General features: G+C 35.2%; 2 protein-coding genes and 1 long non-coding RNA gene across 4 annotated transcripts; all 3 read right to left on the bottom strand.

The window, feature by feature from the left end:
* Positions 1–786: 786 nt before the first annotated feature.
* Positions 787–4,294, bottom strand: LOC132177039 (uncharacterized). Its single transcript, XR_009439730.1, has 2 exons — positions 1,829–4,294; positions 787–1,435 (listed from the first exon to the last, which is right to left on the bottom strand). It is a non-coding gene; the product is annotated as an uncharacterized LOC132177039 (long non-coding RNA).
* Positions 4,295–4,873: 579 nt separating this feature from the next.
* On the bottom strand, positions 4,874–6,603 carry LOC132179147 (UDP-glycosyltransferase 75C1-like). Its single transcript, XM_059591797.1, has one exon. It carries the CDS (start codon positions 6,364–6,366, stop codon positions 4,918–4,920), a length of 1,449 nt encoding a protein of 482 aa, XP_059447780.1. The 5' UTR covers positions 6,367–6,603; the 3' UTR covers positions 4,874–4,917.
* Positions 6,604–13,624: 7,021 nt separating this feature from the next.
* LOC132177038 (UDP-glycosyltransferase 75C1-like) lies at positions 13,625–16,898 on the bottom strand. 2 transcript variants are annotated; one of them, XM_059589246.1, is made up of 2 exons: positions 15,364–16,898; positions 13,625–14,536 (listed from the first exon to the last, which is right to left on the bottom strand). In XM_059589246.1, the coding sequence occupies exons 1-2, from the start codon at positions 16,808–16,810 to the stop codon at positions 14,442–14,444; spliced, it is 1,542 nt and encodes a 513-aa protein (XP_059445229.1). In that variant the 5' UTR covers positions 16,811–16,898; the 3' UTR covers positions 13,625–14,441. The 2 variants fall into 2 exon arrangements, with proteins under 2 accessions (XP_059445229.1, XP_059445230.1); XM_059589247.1 differs by having other exon boundaries at positions 13,625–14,562; positions 15,364–16,897.
* Between the last annotated feature and the right edge of the window lie 761 nt (positions 16,899–17,659).

The following is a 17,659-nucleotide window of genomic DNA, read 5'->3' as shown; positions in this document are numbered from 1 at the left end:
TAAATTTTATTTTATTACATTTAATGTGGGGCTGTGTAGTTTGAATGGAAGGCTGAGATTTTTTCAGACAATAAATGTTTTTTTTAAAAAATATAAAATTCATTAATTATTAAAAAAATCAATAATTAAAAAACTAAAACTATTAAAAAAAAAAAAATGAAAAGCCACCCTTGGCCAACATGGGGTGGCCGCCCATGGCAAGATGCGAAAAAATATATATATATTTTCTTTTTCTTTTTTCTCTTTTGGCTTTTTGGCCATGTGGGGGTGGCCTCGGCCATGGGGGAGGTTCATCCAACCCTAGATCGGCCAAGCCACCCCTTTCATTTTTTATTTTATTTTTTTAATAGTTTTATTTTTTAAATATTTTTATTTTTTTAATAATTAATGAATTTTATATCATTTCTTTAAAAAATTAATTTTTTTATTGTGTGAGAAGATCTCAGCCTTCCATCCAAACTACCGCACTGTACCTAAACCTCGCCTTCTAATACGTGCATCAATGTGCATGATGTACATGTTTTTGGGTTAATTGGTTGTCCACAATCGTCTTCATGACCCGAAAATATTTCCATTAAGATTCTTCTAACTACACTATCAATTTTCACGCTTTGAAAAAAAAAAAAAAAAAAAAAACAACAACAACAACAACAACAATGCCCCAGCCCCCCACCAGCAAGTCAAAATGCTTTACAACAATAACTCAACCAACATGGTCAGTTGAGCAAAACTTGGTGGCATATACAAACTCAAACGGCTAAGAGGCAAAAAATCTAACATATCAAGTACAAAACATAAACCCCATTTCAGATATGAAAGATAATTATCTCATACATGTACATCAAGACAAGTACTTAAGCATACAGAATCCAACCTGCTTATTGGTAATCATGTTATTTATCTTAAAGCTTAAACTACTTAAGCTCACTTAAGAAGAGTTGGGCTTAATCTTCCTTCCTTTCACATTAACACAATCAAACCCGCATCCACAGGTTGGGCTCTCATCGAAATTACTGACTGCAAAATCTGCGGAAGCAATCCCCACACAGAATTCTAGCTAATCATCAATACGAGTCACTATCACAATACTGAGCCATATCAGTAGTACCTAAAATTTGATTTCACTCAAGCTTGAGTTCATATATGATATAAATATTATTATAAAGTTCTTAAGCCAACTGCAAAGGACGAGATTTTAACACTTGCTAAAACTATAATTTATTTATTTATTTTTGATAAGTAATCAAAAGATACAAACTGGAATGAATGAATGATCCACATCATCAAGAACTAATACCCTTTTAAAGAAAACCCTATGCTTTATCAAAGTAATTTCATAATCAATCTTACTGGAGTCGCCAGGATCTTATAAAGAAGTTTATTTTGCAAATGGATCAGATCGTCCTTTTGGGAGCACTACAACCCACAAAAATGCCTGCAAAAAATTACCAATGTGTTTTAAATGCCGGGAAAAGTCAATAGTAGCGGCATTTCAGGCAACAGTAGGTAAAAGGTTATGAATGTTAGCTGCGGATTTTTTTATTTTTTATTTTTTTTTATTTTTTGGGTTTATGCTTCCAGTCAAAATCAAAATTACACAGTTGAAAGGTTTCCAGAACAAGAGGACAAAAGTGGTAACATCTACAAAATTGAAAACTGAGACTTAGCAAGAAACCTCTCAAGTTCTACATGGTATGAATGTTATGACAATAGCTAGCCCGGCAATACTATAATATGTGTCAGATCAGGCAATGCACAGGTATCTGTATTGGTATATGATGAAATCCAACAAAATTTATGAGTGAAAACAAAGCTTAGGAGATTGCACCTTGCTTGGCTGATGCAACAATTTGATTCTTCTAGCCTCTTGAACCTCCTCTATCAGTTTCTCCACGTCCTGATGGTATGGAACAAGAAAACACATCTGGAGTTTGACTTTATGCCTGATTTTGGGCTACTAAGGTGAAATTCTAGATTGTATAAGTCCTCAGAATTAATCCCATGTTGAATACAATGATGTCAAAAGTATGAATCGATTAACTAAAATGATTGAGTTACATCAGGACTCTAACAACTCTTCAGATCAGTATGGAAACCATACAAATAGTATAATCCTCACTTTCTAATAAATGGAAGCTGAATGCTCCATGATCCAAAATTTCCACCTATCTCCGGTGAAATAAAACACAACCAATGAAGTTCCTATGTGTAATTATTTTACCTGAGGTTGGAGATTGGGAATTAGTTTCAGGTCCTCCATCATCTTACTTGAATGCCATGTTGATTTACTTACCACACAAACCACGATTGCCAACAATCTGCATTGTTAAGCTTAATACAACTGTATAAGTACCCTAATGGTCTGGCCATTAGGATAATATTTTGGGTAAATTACTGCATTGTTAAGCTTAATACAACAGGCCGGTGACTGTGGCAGGTTACAGAACATAAACAAAGTTTTGTCAAGAGTAGAGTAGCAATGAAATCTGTCGCCTTCCCTATCATCAACAATATTCTGTAATATTTCATTAATAATACTTGTCTCTTACCAACAAACAAAATTATTAAAAGAAAATGAACTTAGCATAGAAAACTCCCTTAAATCTCATGAATTATTAAACAAAGAGCTGCTTGATGATAAAATTCACATTATAAACATAGCAGATCAGGAGAAGCTGCACTTATGAGCTTTCTGTTAAGTTGATTAGCACACCATCAGAGGGTATTGGCCCCATCAGAAAATTGGTTGACACATTGCTTCAAAATGTCCAAAAAGGCAACAATAATAATGAGCTCATCCAGCTTCCCAAGTGACCGAGGGATATATACACTCAGAGAGTTACTTGAAATATCCCTGTATGAGCAGAAGACAAAATTCATCTGTAAAACACAAACTTGATCCAATCAAATAACTTGTATAAACTGATTAAAGTAGGCATAATTTACTTCAACAATATTGACCATTCTTTTAACATTTTCTACTCAGACAACATATTGTGATACTTTCAACTCTTTAAACCCTATTAACTCAGGCTCATTTCATCTGAAATTAATATCTGATAGGCATAATTTGGTTCAACTTTTTCCTTGATAAGTAATAATATTAATTATAATGAAGCACGCAGGATGTATTCATTTCCAATAACTCTTAAAAAGGAATGTTACAATCTAGAGACATTCAGTGAAAAAGCAATTAAAAAATAGATGCTTCAATCTGTCTAAAGGAAGTTCAATCCTTCAAAAGGCCAATAATTTCTTTCAAGCCCGAATATCCACATTAGACATAATGGCATCAAGTTCCATAAACTATTTCTGTACTGGCCTAGTCTACATCCCCAGCAAGAGAGTAGATCCGCCACCATCCTTGGCATTACTCATTTAACTCCACATAACATGAGTATTTTTGTTTTCTTTTTACCAAAAGGAATTGAGCAGTGAAGCAATAAATGAATTGAGCAATGAATCCGCCCCTGTTTGCTTCAACATTTTGCTATTAAGATACCCTTATTCTTCATGTGCGCTGCCCTGCAAATCTTGTGTAAATTCATTAAAAATAAAATAGGATAAACTCAGGCTATATTTTCATGTCTGACAGGCACTGAAATGTCAATGGATTATGATAGATTTCCATTTGAAAGAGATGGGAGGCCCTATACTACAATTAAGAGAAAGGGGTAATAATCCGGCTTACTTGAAGCAGAGATGAGCAAATTTCTTCCCCTGTTCAAGGATGATGAAATGAAGGTGCAAGGGTGGAGTGGTTAGAAATACCTGCTTACACCTCTGCACCTTCAGTTCATCATCCTTGAACTCTTCTTCAAGTTCAGCGAATGGAGAATCCAACACGTACTGCTGATGGATCTACGCGGTAAAACAACGGTAGAGCCTGCAGGCCCGTTGTTTTTGGACAAATCAAGCTCGTCCAAGAGCCATCTAGATGATGTTTAGTCTCTAGATCTGGCTCTTCAATCGCTTTGAGAACTGAGCAGTGCTGGTGAAATTTCATCACGTCTTTTAAGCTCGCCATCCGTGAAGGTGTTGATTCCGTTTCAATCATCGGAGGTCAACAATTTTACCGTTGTTCTACCACGTAGACCCATCGGAAGTACGGTATCATATTCAACCCAATTATGAGGCCCAGGTGTGGCAACTTCGTTATAAAAGAAGGAGGTCGAGAAACGCAAACGCTGGCCGCTGGGGGCATCTTCCTTGCAAGGAAAATACTCATCACCCCCCTCTAATTTGCAGAAATTATATGTTGTTCCTCAGATTTTTCTTTTCTTTTCTTATATCACCAAATTCCTCTTTGATCACCATCTAATTTGAAAAATCACAAAAGATAAATGCTTTACATATTTTTACTCTCATAACATTTTGCATAACAGTGAAAATTATCATTTGATCCAAAATCGAATAGGGATCTGTTCAAATTCTAATCAATGAATACATATTAGAGAGTATAAAAGTAAAAGGAAACAAAATTCATTTCAGTTCAAATGAAGTGAAAAATATTCGGCTAGTTATATTAGAGGAGTATTTTTATTTTTTTTACTTTATGAGATTGACAAAAATATCCTACACTATAACTAATTGGATATTCTCCCGTTCAAATAAAATAAAGATGATCATAATTCTAATGAGAAGTGCACGTAACACTTATCTTCATTTAATTTCAAATGAATTAGAGGCAATAGTCTCTCAATTTAAGGCCGCTTACCCTTAAATTAGAGGCAATAGTCTCTCAATTTCAAATGAATACTATTCAACAGAATTCAAATTTGATGCATTTAACAATATACCTGATTTTTTATTATTTAAATTTTAAAAAAGAAGTGTCAACATTCACTTTGAATACACATTTTTTTTTTTTTTTTTAAATCAACTTCGAATACACTGTTAGAAAGAAATGTATTATTTTTAACAACCACCTTGTGCAATCTCATCGACAAAAGCTTTAAGATTGTTATATGAAGAACCGCCTTCCTTGGCAGCCTCCGTAGCCAAAGCCTTCCATTTCATAGCATTCCTTCTAATATCTTCCCCTCTCCCTCCTCCTAGAATCAATTCCAAGCATCTCTTGATCTCATCACCTCCCACAATTCCATCCTCATTTGCAGTCACCCTCACTCCCGTTTTCCACACGTCTTCGATCAACTTCGCGTTTGTCCCTTGATCTGACCATTGGGGGAACGCAACCATTGGCACCCCACAAGTTAAGCTCTCCAAAGTTGAATTCCACCCGCAATGTGTCACAAAACATCCCAACGAAGGATGTGACAAAACCTCAAATTGAGAGCACCATGGCACGATTTTTCCCTTTTCTTCCAATTCCTCCATGCAACTCAATATATCTTCTTCCTTCTCTTCTTCTCCGTTTTGCTTATCTCTTATGACCCACAAGAAGGGGCGGCCAGACTCCAACAATCCACGTGCAATTTCCTCCATTTGTTGCTTGGATAACACCAATATGCTCCCGAACGACACGTATACAACGGATGATTTGGACTTGGAGTTGAGCCATTCGATGTAGTCCTTGGAGCTTTGGAAAAGATCTCCTCCAAAAGAAGTGTCGGATGGATCTTTTCCATCCAAAAAAGCAGACGGCGTTAGCGGCCCAATTCCAATCAAATTGAACTTTTCGATCGCTCTTAACGCCTCGTGCTCCAGCGCATCAAAGGTGTTCACTAGTATTATCGGCTTGCTTTCTTTTTCAAGCGCTTCAAGTTGCTCTTGAAACATAGAAGTATACGTATTTGAAGCAAGTAAGAAGGACGGCAGGTCACGGCTAGTGAGCAATGGTAGTCCCGGTAATTGTATCGGACAGGAGGGGTCATTGCTGCTGTTCCTGATGACATCACCATAACCATTGAAGAAGTAGTAGTATATGTCCAAAACCATGGCGGGTTGAATCCAAATAACCGCCGATGGGAGGTGAAGTACACTCGCCACGTACCCAGCCCAAGGGAGGAAGATGGTGTAGACCAAGCCTGTAAATGGGCGACCCTCGTTAGCGCTGGACACGACAAGATCAGTGAGAGCTTGGGAGCCACGGCGCTTGATCTCGGAGTTGTAGTTGCCGGCGTCGTCACCATCTTTAAAGCCGTCGTCGTAGCCGTCGGAAAAGGTGGAGAAGGACAAGCCGTCGGGATCAGGGATTTTGGCCATGAGGCGGCGGGCGGCGACGCTGGTGACGAAGGTGACGTGCGCCCCCAAGCGAATGAGGCGCTTGGCGAATTGGAGGCCAGGATTGATATGGCCCTGGGCCGGAAATGTTATGAGGAGGAAGTGGGGCCGGACCATGATGGTGTATTGGCTGTAACTTCTCTGTGCAAATGGCTCTGGTTGCTCAAATTTTGAGACATTCATGTTGAGGACGCAGAAGGATCGTGTATAAAGGATGGGCGGAATAGTTGTTATGACGTTCGCAGTGACGATTTGGAGAAAGGCCTGCCATTTCCGACCAATAAAAAACAAACTTTTAGGACTTCTTTGTTATTTTCTCTACTTTTTTTAATGATTCAGAGGGAAAATAAGTTTTTTTATTTTTATTTTAACATGTGATTACTAGAGTATAATATAGCAATCTTAATGGTTATAGGTAATATAGAAATTTTACTGTGGGTGGCTTTTTGTGACCACATATAAAGAAGCTACTTCGAATGCTTTAATAAAACTTGCCCTCGTGGCCATCTCTGTTTTATGCAGTTTGGGCTTTATTTTGTCAACGAGTTTTTATTCTTTTTTTTTTTTAAAAAAAATAAGGCATTAATAAATCACTCCAAAAAGAAAAGAGGGGTAAAAACCATAAGCTAAAGTTGATTAAATATGAAATGCTTTAAGTATTTTGGGGATTAAGGATCCCTAGCTTACAATTTTAAAGAAATAGTAGATTATCAAATTATGTGATTTTGGCTATTTTTAGATATTGAAACGCTTAAAAAATATTACATATTAAAAATGTGATATGTTACCGTTGAGAATTGAGTATATTTTAATCAAGTTCATGCTATCTATGTTGTAAAAAAGCTGTGTCAAAAATTGTCTTTTAATTTATGAAGAAGAATCGTCTCTACAAAAGTAAAGATGAAGCCTTATGAGAGAAAAATTATTTTTGATTATCTCAATAACATGTCACTCTTTTAATAGGTAGCATTTTTCAAGCGTTTTGATGTTTTAAAATAGTTTAAATTACGTAATTTGATAATTTTCTATTTTTAAATAAATTGTAGGGGATTGTGATTTTCGCCTCATCTGTAGTTTGGACCATAATTCATAATATAATAGAATTGTTATAATATTAATTAAATAATTAAATCTATAATTTTTTTTATGAACTTAAACTTTTAAATAGATAATGTTTTTACGATAGCTAGTCGTCATGTCTCAAATACATTGCATATATTCTCTTAGAGGAATTGTTAGAAGTAAATGAAGTGTATTGAACCTGTCACCATTATTAACCCAAGTTGTAAACTAATGACAATAATTGTAATATCTTTTTTGGTTTCAGCAAGACTTTTAGGAATCGAATCCTCTCTAGTCTATTTGGAAAGTCAATCCTCTTTATAATATAAGGATCAGGACCCTCTCTAATCCAAATTAATTGTGCTGCTCATATGTTTAAAAGTATTGCTTTGGCCAAGGGCACAATCAAGCCAAAAAAAAAAGCTTTATCGTGTGTACAGTATATTCCTCAGCATCATTGAAAAACAAAAATCATGTGTGGACAAATAATTCTTCCAACTTACACGAGTCACGACTCAAACAACACTCTCACGGGTCAATTCCCTTAAATTTTCCCTTTTGAAAATTTGTACATGCCACTAAGATTTTGTTTGATAAAATGATTTTCGTTGAATATTTTCATCGGAAAACCTGATGGTGGGCGAGTAAAGTTATGGCAGTCTCAATAAGATTGAGTTTGTCGATTTGAAAATGAGATGCACAAATTCAAAAAGTATTTATCATTTTCAAAAATAAAAACAATTTTTTGAAGAATTCAAATCTTATCCAATCAAGCAGCCACTTTCAAGAGTACGTTTGTGGACAAGAAAAAAAAAAGTGTCTTCCACAAATGCTAAATTTGTTTCGCCAAAAAAGTTTTATTGAAACAAGAAAAGTCTCGAAAACCCATACCTCTATAAGCCTTTGAAAGTCAATTTTGCTCCAACTCATCCAATGAATCATTTTCTCCTTTTCTTGGTGGCCCCAAAAAAATTTCATCATCAACGAATTGATCTCTGAGCACAGTGCTTTTGGAAGCATGGAAACACTCATGCAATAGGTTGGTATTGCCTGGATAATTGCCTTTAGCAGAATTGAATTTGAGAATTTCCTTCCCATCTTGGGACATGAATTTGAGTTTCAAATCCTGAAGGCGTTTCCACACTCTCTCCATAATTCTTTTGAATGCAACCATCTGTGACCGGCCCACAAGGGCTGGCAACCCCAAATAAGTATCATAATGCTATATTGTTAGAATCCTTGAAATCCTTTGGATTAGTTCCTTGTTTGCACTTGAGGTATTTCCACTAAAAAAGATGGCAGTCTTATTGTTGTTCATTTTATGTCCTAACGCCAGTTCATATTGCTGCAAGGTAGACGTCATATGGTTCCACTAAGAGATATTAGATCTGTAAAAAAGTAAACTGTCATCTGGGAAAAAAATGTGGCTTATCTTCGGCCCCCTATTGGAAGTGGGCACCCTGTCAACAACCCCACACTACATGGATATTATTTTTTTAAAAATAAATGAAAAAAACTTACCTCACCGATCCCTCATACATTTTTTTTATATATATAAAACAATATACACATAGGATGATAAGACCACCATGGGGAACCGTAGCATTATATGAACAAATTTGGTACAAGAAGCTCTTTAATGCTTTTTAGATGATTTTTTTTTTTTTTTTTTAAAAAAATGTTTTAATGTCACATAAATGTGAAAGTGGTTTTTAAGTGTTTTATATTTTAAGTTATTTGTAATATATATATATATATATATATATATATATGAAAAAAGGAGAATAAAAAAACGTTAACAAGCATGTATGTATGTCAATTGAAGTTCATATCTAAGAAATAACAATTAATTTAAAGCAAATAAAACCCTACTAACCTCACATATTCAACTTCTATTAAGGATGTCACCATTATGACATGACTATTAAACTCTAAATTGTAATCTTTATTTTAATTTTGGAAAAATGTAAAATCAGTTCACGTTGTTTACTTGATTTGTACTGCGCTTTTGTGGTATCAAAATATTTTAAGAGTTTTTGGAGTATACATAAATAATGAAGCGTTCATACTTCATTTTGATACTCCAATGAACTTTTTGCATTACTGCTACGCCTCCATACTACTAACACTCATTGATGTATTATGGCATCGTTGAACACTTCATTACTACACCATACACTTTTATTGATTATATCATTCTCACCGGTCGCTTATGAGAGCCCTCTTATCCCCTGCTACGAGAATTCATGCATCCCTTGATTTAGTTGCAAGCTTTGTTGCCCTAATAGCCGTTGGTCCATTACATTGGTATGAGTGTAATGGACTTAACTCTCTTTTAAATTAATTTTAATAAACAAAACTTATTTCCCCAAAATTGAAACAATGTATATGGGTGCAAGTTTAGTTACCTAAATAAAAGGTGCAAATCTAAATTGTATCAAGACATAAATTTATTACAAACTAGATGCCCCAAGTAATTTCTTTCAACCATGTGCTTCGTGGGATGAATGGGCGATCATTTTAAGTTTTTTTTTTTTTTTTTTTTTTTTTTTTTTTTTAAAAACAAAAATTAATTCAAATTATAAAATTTCAATAATAATTAGCATGAATTTACATAAATGTTTATATATATATAAAATTACTTACCATCGGGTTGTATATGATATGAATAGTATTATGACAACGGACAATTCAAAGCTACAACAATACACGTGAGATAGTTATGCTCAAACAAATGTGCCTCTTGTTATAATTTGACTAGGGCCAGTGGCACTTAATTGCCCAGCCAAGCTGCTGCAGTAATAATTATGGTGCTGGTGCTCAATTAATCGTACTGGATTATTATAAGGGCCCGTTTGGGAGTGCGATTTCAATAAGTGCAATTTTAAAAATTACGTTTTTAAAATCGTTACGTTTTAAAATCACACAAGCGTCTGGTAAAATATGATAAAAAATATTTTTTTTATCAATTGAGTGTTTTGATAACATTAGCATATAATTGCGGTTTCATGACCAAATTACCAACAAGGACATTTCTTTATAACAGTAAAATAACTAACATTGTCTATAAGCCTCCATTTTTAACACCTATGCAAACAAAAGTATGAATTATAATTTGACATTAAGTTTGAATTTTCTACTTAGCCAATTATATATTGCTATATTACTTGTTTCTATATGCTTTTTTGTTTTTGTATTTTTTTTTTCTTCAAACATATTCTAAATAGACATATAATAAAAAATACAAGAACAATCCATCAAATTAAACTAATAATGTTTATCAAATTTAACTATTACATAATTCATCAATAATTTAAATTAGTACTTGATAACTGTTTATTACCCATTAAAAATATATATATATATAAAAAAACATCACTGTTTATTACCCATAAAAAAATATATCACCAACTGTTACAGTGCAATACCCATTAAAAAAAAAAAAAAAATCCATAACAAATTGTTACTGTACGGTACAATTTTTTTTTTTTTTTTTAAAAAAAAGCTATAAAAAATCGTCATTATGCACATCACTATGCAGTGCACATTGACCAAAGAAAAATCATCATCTTGGTCACTGTATAGTATTTTTTTTTTTTAAAAAAAGAAAAAGCCTCAAACGGTTACTGTACACGCACTATCACATTATTGTACGTGTACAGTGATCTATCACAGCATACTATGATGGATTGCAGATCACTATGCATGCACGGTAATCTAAATAAAATTTTGAAAAAAAGAAATCACAACTTTACTCTGTAGAAATGGTCGAAGAACATAAATGTATATATAGAAAGGCACAGTAATCATACAAATCACATAAAATATCACCGAATACCAAACAGTGGAAAGTTTTACAAAAGCAAAGGAATTATATGGAGAGAAAGAAAATATTAAGGTGAGATTATTATGTGGTAGAGGGGGCGGAGAGATGGACAACAACGACGCACACTGCTATAGGGCGGAGAAAGGATGAACGAAACAGAGAGGATGAAGAAAAAAAAAAAAGAAAGAGAAAATAAGGGTTTTAATATATTTTAGGTGGGTATTCTTGGTATTTTTTTTATTCATGCTTAAAAAAAGGTAACTATTGCGCAAAATATCTTTTTAATAGAAATCATGATTTTGTTTTAAATTCGCACTTTTTTCAAATAAGCACCATCTAATTAGCTTATGAAAATCGCAGATTTTTTTGCGATTTTAAAATTTGCGTTTTTAAAATCGCAATCCCAAACATCCTAAAATTGCGATTTGGTTTAAAATTGCAGATTATTTTTTTAAAAACGCACTCTCAAACGCACCCTTCATTTTATTGCATTTAATGTGGGGTTGCATAGTTTGAATGGAAGGCTAATATTTTTTCGGACAATAAAAATTTAATTTTTTTAAAAAAATATAAAATTCATTAATTATTAAAAAAATAAAAGAAAATAAAAAATAAAAAATGAAAAGCCACCCCTCGGCAAACATGGGGTGGCTGCCCGGCCTTGGACAAGGGGGTGATCCTGCCACCCCTAAAAGGTCAAAAATTAAAAAAATAAATAAATAAAAGGTTTTGGGGGCCACCACCAAGGGCCTGGGGTGGTTTCGGCCACTTCCAAAAAAAAAATGGGAGGTTTTGGGGTTGGTCTAGCCATCCTCAAAACACCCTCTTTTTTTTTTTTAAGCTTTGTTTTTGTATTTGGGGGAGGGGGGTGGTCGGACCACCCAGGCCAAGGGTGGCTTGTCTACCCCAGACCGGCTAAGCAACCCCCTTTCATTTTTTATTTTATTTTTTTAATAGTTTTAATTTTTTTTTTTTTTTTTTTAATAATTAATGAATCTTATATTGTTTCTTTAAAAAATTAATTTTTTATTGTCCGAGAAGACCTCAACCTTCCATCCAAACTACTACCGCAATGTATCGCCTCGCCCGTTAATACGTGCATCAATGTGCATGACGTACATGTTTTTGGGTTAATTGGTTGTGCACAATCGTCTTCATGACCCGAGAATATTTCCATTAAGATTCTTGCAACTACACTATCAATTTTCACACTATGAGAAAAAAAAAAAAAATCAACAACAACAACAATGCCCCCACTCCAAAATAATTAAAAAATATATCTATATATATATATATACCACTTGAAGTTAACCAGCAAGTCAAAATGCTTTACAACAATAACTCAACCAACATGGTCAGTTGAGCAAAACTTGCAAAACTTGGTGGCATATACAAACTCAGACGGCTAAGATGCAAAAAATCTACCATATCAAGTACAAAAAATAAACCCCATTTCAGATATGAAAGATAATTATCTCACACATGTACATCAAGACAAGTACTTAAGCATACAGAATCCAACCTGCTTATTGGTAATCATGTTATTTATCTTAAAGCTTAAACTCTTAAGCTCACTTAAGAAGAGCACACCAGATTCTTGGGCTTAGTCTTCCTTTCTTTTCCATTAACACAATCAAACCCGCATCCACAAGTTGGGCTCTCATCGAAATTACTGACTGCAAAATCTGCAGAAGCAATCCCCACACAGAATTCTAGCTCATCATCAATACGAGTCGCTTTCACAATGCTGAGCCATAACAGTAGTACCTAAAATTTGATGCCACTCAAGCTTGAGTTCATATATGATATGAATATTATTATAAAGTTCTTAAGCCTACTGCAAAGGACGAGATTTTAACACTTGCTAGAACTATAATTTTTTATTTTTTTATTTTTGATAAGTAATCAAAAGAACAAATACTTTTTTAAAGAAAACCCTCTACTTTATCAAATTAATTCCATAATCAATTTTACTGGAGTCTCCAGGATCTTATAAAGAAGTTTATTTTGCAAACGAATCAGATTGTCCTTTTGGGAGCACTACAACCCACAAAAATGTCTGCAAAAAATTACCAAAGTGTTTTAAATGCCGGGAAAAGTCAATAGTAGCGGCATTTCAAGCAACAATAGGTAAAAAGTTCTAAATGTTAGAAGCGTTCTTTTTTTTTTTTTGTGTGTTTATGCTTCCAGTCAAAATCAAAATTACACAGTTGAAAGGTTTCCAGAACAAGAGGACAAAAGTTGTAACATCTAGAAAATTGAAAACTAAGACTTAGCAAGAAACCTCTCAAGTTCTACATGGTATGAATGTTATGACAACAGCCAGCCTCGGCAATACTATAATATGTGTCAGATCAGGCAATACACAGGTATCTGTATTATGGTATATGATGAAATACAAAAAATTTATGAGTGAAAACAAAGCTTAGGAGATTGCACCTTGCTTGGCTGATGCAACAATTTGATTCTTCTAGCCTTCTGAACCTCCTCTATCAGTTTCTCCACATCCTGATGGTATGGAAGAAGAAAGCACATCTGGAGTTTGATTTTATGCCTGATTTTGGGCTACTAAGGTGAAATTCTAGATAGTATAAGTCCTCAGAATTAATCCCGTGTTGAATACAATGATGTCAAAAGTATGAATCGATTAACTAAAATGATTGCGCTCCATCAGGACTCTAACAACTCTTCAGATCAGTATGGAGACCATACAAATCGTATAATCCTCACTGTCTAATAAATGGAAGCTGAATGCTCCATGATCCAAAATTTCCACCTATCTCCAGTGAAATAAAACACAACCAACGAAGTTCCTATGTGTAATTATTTACCTGAGGTTGGAGATTGGGAATTAGTTTCAGGTCCTCCATCATCTTCCTTGAATGCCATATTGATTTACTTACCACACAAACCACGATTGCCAACAAATCTGCATTGTTAAGCTTAATACAACTGTATAAGTACCCCAATGGTCTGGCCATTAGGATAATATTTTGGGTAAATTACTGCATTGTTAAGCTTAAAACAACTGGCCAGTGACTGTGGCAGGTTACAGAACATAAACAAAGTTTTGTCAAGAGTAGAGTAGCAATGAAATCTGTCGCCTTCCCCATCATCAACAATATTCTGTAATATTTCATTAATAATACTTGTCTCTTACCAACTAACAAAATTATTAAAAGAAAATGAATTTAGTATAGAAAACTCCCTTAAATCTCATGAATTATTAAACAATGAGCTGCTTGATGATAAAATTCACATTATAAACAAAACAGATCAGGAGAAGCTGCGCTTATGAGCTTTCTGTTAAGTTGATTAGCACACCATCAGAGGGTATTGGCCCCATCAGAAAATTGGTTGACACATTGCTTCAAAATGTCCAAAAAGGCAACAATAATAATGTGCACATCCAGCTTCCCAAGTGACCGAGGGATATATACACCAAGAGAGTTACTTGAAATATCCCTGTATGAGCAGAAGACAAAATTCATCTGTAAAACACAAACTTGATTCAATCAAATAACTTGTATAAACGGATTAAAGTAGGCATAATTTACTTCAACAATATTGACCATTCTTTTAACATTTTTCAACTCAGACAACATATTGTGATACTTTCAACTCTTTAAACCGTATTAACTCAGGCTCATTTCATCTGAAATTAATATCTGATAGGCATAATTTGGTTCAACTTTTTCCTTGATAAGTAATACTATTAATTATAATGAAGCACGCAGGATGTATTCAAATGCAAGGAGTCCAATAACTCTAAAACAGGACTGCTACAATCTAGAGACATTCAGTTAAAAAGCAATAAAAAAAAATAGATGCTTCAATCTTTCTAAAGGAAGTTCAATCCTTCAACAGGAAAAAAAATTCCTTTCAAGCCCTAATATCTACATTAGACATAATGGCACCAAGTTCCATACACTAGTTCTGTACTGATCTAGTCTACATCCCCAGCAAGAGAGTAGATCAGCCACCATCCTTGGCATTACTCATTTAACTCCACATAACATGAGTATTTTTTTTTTTTTTAACCAAATATCATTTGGAATTGAGCAATGAAGCAATAAATGGTCGGTCCCCTGTTTGCTTCAACATTTTGCAACTTATAAGATACCCTTATTCTTCATGTGCGCTGCCCTGCAAATCTTGTGTAAATTCGTTAAAAATAAAATAGGATAAACTCAGGCTATATTTTCATGTCAACATTCACTTTGAATACACCTTTTTTTTAAATCAACTTCGAATACACTGTCAGAAAGAAATGTATTATTTTTAACAACCACCTTGTACAATCTCATCGACAAAAGCTTTAAGATTGTTATACGAAGAACCGCCTTCAGTGGCAGCCTCTGCAGCCAAAGCCTTCCATTTCATAGCATTCCTTCTAATATCTTCCCCTCTCCCTCCTCCTAGAATCAATTCCAAGCATCTCTTGATCTCATCACCTCCCACAATTCCATCCTCATTTGCAGCCACCCTCACTCCCGTCTTCCACATGTCCTCAATCAGCTTCGCGTTTGTCCCTTGATCCGACCACTGGGGGAACGCCACCACTGGCACCCCACAACTTAAGCCCTCCAAAGTTGAATTCCACCCGCAGTGTGTCACAAAACATCCCAATGAGGGGTGTGACAAAACCTCCAATTGAGAGCACCACGGCACGATCTTTCCCTTTTCTTCCAATTCCTCCATACAACTCAATTTATCTTCTTGCTTCTCTTCTTCTCCGTTTTCCTTAGCTTTTATGACCCACAAGAATGGCCGGCCGGAATCCAACAATCCGCGTGCAATTTCCTCCATTTGTTGCTTGGATAACACTAATAAGGTCCCGAACGACACGTATACAACGGATGATTTGGGCTTGGAGTCGAGCCATTCCATGTAGTCCTTGGAACTTTGGAAAAGATCTCCTCCAAAAGAAGTGTCGGATGGATCTTTTCCATCCAAAAAAGCAGACGGCGTTAGCGGCCCAATTCCAATCAAATTGAACTTTTCGATCGCTCTTAACGCCTCCAGCTCCAGTGCATCAAAGGTGTTCACTAATATTATCGGCTTGCTTTCTTTTCCAAGCGCTTCAAGTTGCTCTTGAAGCGTTGGGAGCACAAAAGTATGCGTATTTGAAGCAAGCAAGAAGGACGGCAGGTCACGGCTAGTGAGCAATGGCAGTCCCGGTAATTGTATCGGACAGGAGGGGTCATTGCTGCTGTTCCTGATGACATCACCATAACCATTGAAGAAGTAGTAGTATATGTCCAAAACCATGGCGGGTTGAATCCAAATAACCGCCGATGGGAGGTGAAGTTCACTCGCCACGTCCCCAGCCCAAGGGAGGAAGGTGGTGTAGACCAAGCCTGTAAATGGGCGACCCTCGTTAGCGCTGGACACGACAAGATCAGTGAGAGCTTGGGAGCCACGGCGCTTGATCTCGGACATGTAGTTGCCGGCGTCGTCACCATCTTTAAAGCCGTCGTCGTAGCCGTCGGAGAAGGTGGAGAAGGACAAGCCGTTGGGATCAGGGATTTTGGCCATGCGGCGGCGGGCGGCGACGGTGGTGACGAAGGTGACGTGCGCCCCTAAGCGAATGAGGCGCTTGGCGAATTGGAGGCCGGGATTGATATGGCCCTGGGCCGGAAATGTTATGAGGAGGAAGTGGGGCCGGACCATGATGGTGTATTGGCTGTAACTGCTCTGTGCAAATGGCTCTGGTTGCTCAAATTTTGAGACATTCATGATGAGGACGCAGAAGGATGTATAAAGGATGGGGGGAATAGTTGTTATGACGTTTGCAGTGACGATTTGGAGAAAGGCCTGCCATTTCCGACCAGAAAAATACAAACTTTTAGGACTTCTTTGTTATTTTTTCTACTTTTTTGTAATGATTCAGAGAGAACATAAGTTTTTCTTTTAATTTTAATATGCAATGATTGGAGTACAACCCTATACATATAGTATGAGTTATATAGGTACGGTTAAATAAAATCGCACGCCGGCAAATTTTTATTTTTTATTTTTATTTTTTGGTGCATTAAAATATTAAAAATATAATTTCCTGCACGCTCTGAATAGCACGTCGGCAATTTTTTTTTTTTTTTCATTAAAATATTTTTAAAATAATTTCCTGCACGGGGTGCATAGTGCTCTGAATCACGACTCAGGTTGGTAATATAACAACTCTACTGTAAGTCACTTTTTGTGACTACATATAAAGGAGTTACTTTGAATGCTTTAACTAAACTTGCCCTCATGAGTCATGACCATCTTTGTTTTATGCATTTTGGGCTTTATTTTGTCAACGAGTTTTTATTCTATTTTTTTTATTATCCTTTTTTTAAAAAAATAATAATAATAAGGCATTAATAAATCACTCCAAAAAGAAAAGAGGGAAAAAAAACCATAAGCTAAAGTTGATTAAATATGAAATGCTTTAATTATTTTGGGAATTAAGGATCCTTACAATTTTAAAGAAATAGTAGCTTATCAAATTATGTGATTTTGGCTATTTTTAGGTATCGAAACGCTTAAAAAATATTACATATTAAAAATATGATATGTTATCGATGAGAATTGAGTATATTTTCA

Source organism: Corylus avellana, chromosome ca4 (assembly GCF_901000735.1).
Source record: "Corylus avellana chromosome ca4, CavTom2PMs-1.0".
NCBI classification, from domain to species: Eukaryota; Viridiplantae; Streptophyta; class Magnoliopsida; order Fagales; family Betulaceae; genus Corylus; species Corylus avellana.
This window is presented reverse-complemented; position numbering and strand designations above follow the sequence as displayed.